This window comes from Castor canadensis, chromosome 5 (genome assembly GCF_047511655.1).
Source record: "Castor canadensis chromosome 5, mCasCan1.hap1v2, whole genome shotgun sequence".
Lineage (NCBI taxonomy): Eukaryota > Metazoa > Chordata > Mammalia > Rodentia > Castoridae > Castor > Castor canadensis.
The window spans coordinates 82,475,654-82,482,275 of record NC_133390.1 but is presented as its reverse complement, the minus strand read 5'-3'; the positions used below and the strand labels follow the sequence as shown (position 1 = coordinate 82,482,275).

The 6,622-nt window shown below is 38.1% G+C and overlaps 1 protein-coding gene across 1 annotated transcript; it reads right to left on the bottom strand.

The window, feature by feature from the left end:
• Positions 1 to 4,432: 4,432 nt before the first annotated feature.
• Positions 4,433 to 5,842, bottom strand: Sst (somatostatin). Its single transcript, XM_020186347.2, has 2 exons — positions 5,588 to 5,842; positions 4,433 to 4,804 (listed from the first exon to the last, which is right to left on the bottom strand). The coding sequence occupies exons 1-2, from the start codon at positions 5,723 to 5,725 to the stop codon at positions 4,592 to 4,594; spliced, it is 351 nt and encodes a 116-aa protein (XP_020041936.1). The 5' UTR covers positions 5,726 to 5,842; the 3' UTR covers positions 4,433 to 4,591.
• Positions 5,843 to 6,622: the final 780 nt, after the last annotated feature.

Here is a 6,622-nt window from a genome sequence, read left to right as displayed (position 1 = left end):
ATCTCTTCCTGGGCATCCCCTCCAGAACTTAATCTCCTTCCACTGTGCCCCACCCCTTAAAGATCCACCACCTCTCAATACTGTTACTTTGGGGACCATGCTTTTAGCACATGAACCTTTGCAAGATAAACCGTAACACATAGCTACCACCCAGTCATGAGTGAGGTTGACATCATGGCCTGCACAAGTATGACTGTGACCAGTAGTTTTGTAACTGTTTCAAGTCTGAGTTGTGTAAAATTTGTGAATCGGAGATTGAGTGGGAAAAACAATGCTTAAAACCTGAGGTCTTTAACTTTGTTTTCATTCATTCATTCATTCATTCACTTAGCAAAGCTAATGATGTTGAAAATGTAAAAAGAAAGATTACAAACAGTTCCTTGGAAATAGTGCCTCAAATAGTCACAAAATAAATCCTAATTCTAGAGCTTAAATTACTTCTTTCTCCAATAGTAATGGAGTAGTAGCACTTGTAGAAGCACTAAGTTAAAATGGTCTGGAGTGATCGGTTCTTAATTTGCCCAGCAAGTTACAATCAATCTCCCTTGAACACTTCTTTTTCCCCTAAAATACAGTGGAAAGAGCACTGGACTGGAAATTAGATGTCCTGATTCCAACTCTGCCTCTAACCACCTGGAGACACCTTGGGCAAGTTCTTAATCTCTCTGACTCTTAACTTCTTCATCTACAAAAGAAGAATATCAGTACTCTTCAAGCTAATCTAAACTACATTATGAAAGTGTATACTACACCATTATACCTATAACTTATTCATTCCATCTAGAATAAAATCACTTGGATTTCTAAAGCATAATTAAAAACTAGTAAGAAGAATAGTTTAGAAAGAAGAAATAGAGGGAGTTTCTCACACTTTCCTAACACCTCCATGACAGTATTTGGTTATTTGTAATAAATGTGTCTTACCTTCTAGTCTCAGTTCTCTGAAAGTAGGAAGAATATCACACAAACTTTGTTTGCAAATTTGCAAGTCTTTCATACCTAGGCACATTGTAGTTAATGAAAAGCCAAACACCTGGAATTAAAGCATTCTCACTTACTAAAGAGCTAGAGAAGGTGGAGGAAGTTTGTGTTCTCTGGTCCTGTAGTTGTAGATCAGGACTTCTTTGAAGACAGTTTTTCCAGGCTTTCCATGTCATTGCAAAAATCCATCTGCCTTCTGGGGCAGCCCCCTTGTCAGCATTCCAGGACAGAATTAATCTTCACATCTTAGGTCTAATTTAGTGCAAGACAGTCTTCCTTCAGATTCTTTTCCTTTCAATCAATGCCTTTATCATTTCCTCGTAATGTTTCCCTAGAACCAGAGAGAGTTGTTTAATACCAATTTTCTTGTTTCTTCTTAGAAACAGACCATTTGTCCAGTAGAAGGCAAGGAGGATCCAGAGACAAAATTAGTATTCCCATCAGAATAATGAAACACACCAATTATCTTGAAGGGATGATTCCTAGAGGAGCGGTGTGATAAAATAATGAAAATAACCCTGAGGTAGGCCAAATAGAGCTTAGAATTTGCCAAAAGTCTGCATGAACTGCTTGTGTTTTCTTGGGCAGATAACTAAACCTCTCCATGTAATCTTTCAGTGAAATTTGTGAGAAGGAAAAAAAGATTTCTGAGCTCCTTTCCATGTTGCGTTTTCAGAATAAAAGGTATATTTTGGGTTGCCATAAAACAGAATTGTCTGTTTATTGAAAATAGTTTGATCCAAGGCTAAGAAAACTGATACTGTATTCATATCAAAAACAGATCTACATGATCTTGAAGTAAGCAAACATGAGAAAAAACATAGTGAATCTGATTCTTTAGAATTATGAGCCCAATGGTTAGTGGACAGTGGACTGCAGACTTGGTAAGAAAACTAGACTGGCTGAAGCTTCCAAAATGCATATGCTCACTACATGCTTAAATGGTTATTAAAATCACAACCATGTGCTGTTTCTTTCTGGTATTACACTACCTTCACATACAATGGACACTAATATAATTTCCCTATGCCGACTGAAGCATTAAGGAAAAATGTTGGCATCTACTTCATAGAAATTTGTTTCACTTGACACTGTAAGTTCAAAGATCATTCTTTCAATGAACTCTGACAAACTACTATGCATAAGACACTCTATGAAATACTGAGCACACACAGATATATATATCTCCAAGGGATATTCATACACAAACACCCACTCTCTTGTATATACTTATACAACCATAATAAATAGTAGAATGTGATAAGTAAGCACCATAGAAGTGATGCAGATTAAATACTCACAGAAGGCAGATATTCTAATTGAGAACATAAAGCAAGAAGCAAATGAAGTAGGGTTTGAAGACTGGATTAGGTTTGGCCTGTGGAAATTTCAAGAAATAGCACACCACATGTGAGAACAAAGCTAACCCTAGCATATAGCGCTTACCAGGCACTAAGAAGTTTGAACACACTGTCTTAGTGAATGTTCACAATTCTAAGGGGTCAATTCTCTTGCCTGCCTTTTTCAGAGGGGAAACTAAGGCCCAGAAGAGAAGAATACCTTTCCTAACTCTTTCATTAAAAGAAATAGCAGGTTGCTTAAGATTGATGAACTATGTAGCCAGCAAGAAAATATCTGAAAATATCTATATAATAAAACAAGTGAGGATGCTAGCTTCTTTCAGTGACTCAAACATAGAAGAAACTTGAACTAAATAGAAAGTAAAAATTAAGATTCTCTGTATATTTAAAACAAAATAAAGTGGAACAAAGCTATTTTATGTATTATTTTAAATGGCCCCAAATCAACACACTTCAAGCACCCTTGTCAATGTAAAATCATAAAATGTCAGTCACATCCAAAAGGGTTGCAAGTACCATTCTGATACAACTCTCTGTTCATGGAGATGGGAAAACTGAGGCTCAAAGATGAGTAATGTTGTTCAAATGCTTCATTCAATTTAAACTTTAAATAAAAAAATAAGTATTTACATGTGGCTACATAATTATTACCAATTTCCACACTAAGAATTTTCCAGTTCCTAGTAAGGAACTGATAACTAAAGATAATTGTAAAAACTTTAAATCCCCCTGGTACTCGTACATTTTATATACTGCTCAGAAAGCAATTAAATTGTGATCTCTTCTGTGCTTTAATCACAATAATGTGATTCCATTACTCCACTGAGCTAGTTAGTAACCAGATGTACATAAGGGAATTAGCACAAATCCTTTAAGTGGACCTTCCCAAAAGTCTTGTAAATAAAAGACAAACCAAGACCTCAAGGGATATTCTGTTTTAACAGAAATTAGTAAAGAGGCTTAGCTTTATTCTCTTGTTTGATTAACTGTTCAGGAATTAACATCCACTAAGCCATGTTCATATTAAAAATGTGTGTTATCTAGCACAAATACTGTCTGCAAAATGTGAAGTTCCCCCTCATCTTTATTTGCTCCATCAGTAAGTTTGTACTATGGTATTTGTATTGAGTCTATATATTTATGTTTGGCTTATTATTCTAGCAGTTACACAGAAATATGGTTGAGAGCTAAGACTCACATTCCTAAAAGGACATCTATTTCAGCTCTCTGAGTTGAATTATCAGTGTTTTTATCTCTGCCTTGAGTGATACTGGTTAACGTGTTGTTGTAATATAGTTGAAATTTCTTGAGCACTTTAAAAATTATATTTGATATTTTTATTTGGCTCCCATTTTTATAAAATCAGAAAGATTTGAGATGTCTCCTTCGGGGATTCTGTGATAATGGTTTTGAACTACGATACCTTCAATATAGGGCAGTATTCAGTGATCCAACACAGGTTTCCTGAAACCCTAGTACTCCCATGCCAGAATCTTATAATAAATGTACTATCCCTCCCACAAGAAAAAATTAGGAGCTTTTTAAACAGTCATTCAGCCTTTTTTAGTTACAGAGAGGATTGTCGAAGATTAAAAAAAAATAGTGTCTTTATAGATTAATGTTTACAATCTAGAAACAATTTTAAAAAGCTAAAGTTTATCTTAGTTATTTAAGCCAGCTTTTTCCCCAACTGCTAAATGAATTTCTCTTCCATTTTTAAAACTTTATATATTGTACATACCAGCCTGTTGGACAGGTGGACATCTCAGCCTGCCTACCCATAAATACTAATAAGAATTTTGATAACCCAACTTGTAATTTTAAGTGTATTTAATACGCAGTTGATGCTTATGGGAGACCCTTCCAGTAATTATCATGGGTACAAGTTTAAATTTATTGAATTATTTGAAATCCTTTCCATTTCAAATGACCCAAGTCATAAGGGTTACCATTTAAAACATAATCTTTATTGTCACAGAGAATTTTAAATAGATGTCTGTGAGAACTGGAGTGTGTATCTGAAATAAGTTGACTATAACAAGTTCATCATGTATTATTGAACAGAACAATTTACTCAATAAGCAATCAAATTCTTGTTTTCCATAATTTCACCATAATTTTATTTTATATTTACAGTCTTCAATTGCTAATGCAGGGGTCTTGCTGAGGATTTGGGGGATTAGGGAAGAAAGATGGGGTTTGAAGGAGAAGGGTCAGAGGTCTGATGTAGACAATAATAATTAACAAAGCTAACAGGATGTGAACGTCTTCCAGAAGAAATTCTTGCAGCCAGCTTTGCGTTCTCGGGGTGCCATGGCTGGGTTTGAGTTAGCAGATCTCTGCAGCTCCAGCCTCATTTCATCCTGTTCTGCAGCCTGGGACAAATCTTCAGGTTCCAGGGCATCATTCTCCGTCTGGTTGGGCTCAGACAGCAGCTCTGCCAAGAAGTACTTGGCCAGTTCCTGTATGGGGCAGAAGGGAGAGGGAAAGACAGAGAGGAGGGAAATAGAAAAGAAGAAATGGGGAAAGCTAGCTTGAAAAACAGATTAGTCACACTCAAACCCAATATTTGCAACTGCATTTTTGACACTTAAAATCAATTAAGAATGAAAAAATAATAAGAGCAGTTGCTATAATAACTAAGCTCTACATAAGGGCTTCAAATGTAAATATTTCTGCAAGCATTTTGCCTTTGTAGGAAACACACACACACACACACACACACGCACAGAAATAGTGGGTGATATAAGCAGTTTTACGAAGATAAAGAGTATGCCAACAATTTGCTGAACTCAATTTCCATATCATGAGCTAGAAAGTGGGAAATTGTTCTTACCGTTTTTACAAAGAACACAAGCACATTAGCTCCATCTGCAGCGCCCCGAGCCCCTAGCCCTGTTGCTTGGAAGAAGACCGCGTTTCAGCACCTGGGTCAGTACCTCCCGTGGGTAGCACCCAGGATAGATGCCATAGTGCCTTTGTGTCCTTGCTACCCAGGTTTCAGAATTTTCTTGAATGCCAGGAAAAAACTCACCTGAATTGTGACCGTCTGCGCTGATCAGAAAAAAAGAAGTAAAAGGGGATTCGAGAATTGAAAAGTTTCCCTGGGAGGTTTGGGAGCTGAGGGACTGTGAAAAGCACCGAAACTCTTTAGAAGAACTAAACAACTGCCAAGTTCAAACCGAGGGGCTGAAGGCTGCGGGGAACAGGAAAGGGAAGAGAAGACGTCGAGGGAGTTTCTTTACCTGCTTTCCTGCGGCAGCAGCCAGGGACTTCTGCAGAAACTGACGGAGTCTGGGGTCCGAGGGCGCGCCGGTGACACCGCCCAGGGCTAGGATGATGGAGAGCGCGGCCAGCGCGCACTGGAGGCGGCAGGACAGCATCTTGGCCGTGCAGAGAGCCAAGCTGGAGAGCGGTGGGTCAAACTCCAGACGCCGATCAGCAGGCAGCAGCGACGGCTCTGAACCTCTCGTCTCCTAAGAGGCTTGTGTGCTCTCCACCGTCTCCCCCCTTTTTAAATTCTCTCTCTGACGTCAGCCTAGGAGGCGCCCCCAGATCTCACCAGCGCCTTTACGCACCATTAACCTCGCAAAATCAATCACAGAAGTGAGGGGAGGCGACACGATCTAAAGTGGCTTAAAAAAAAAAATCCTGCGCACACACAGGCATACACAATAACGCAGGCCACTTTGATTCAGTGCTTCTGACATACACATTCTATAATTTTATTCATATATGTACACATGTGCACAATTACACACAAAATAAGCTCACTCAGCCATTGAGAGGCAAGTACTGCTGTCACACATAGATGCATTACACATCAATGTACAAAGACTACTTCACTTATTATCATGCTTAACCATTTTAGAGGTCTCAAATAAAGACAAAAGCACATATGTGTGGCAGGTGAGATTTGGAATCATTGTTCTAAGAAGAGATTTGAAAATAAAATATGGACATTTGGAAGACTGAACCATCTCCTCTGCAAAATTGTTATAGAAGATGTAATAGGCTCTTAAAGAACTTTACTTTTCTCTACAATGGGGAAGAAAGTATTTTTGACTCACCCCCCTTCCTCCTTTCTCACCAAGTATGAGACTTTAGTCTTCCTTTCTACAATAAAAGAAGAGAAATGAGAGGGGGGGAGAGAGAGAGAAAAAAAAAAGAGAGAGAGAGATTGACTTCATTTTGATAACTAGAAATTTGAAGCTGGATGGCCATCTCAGAAATTATTTAATAAGCCTGAGAATTTGAATCACTAAGGCTTAGACTTGGGC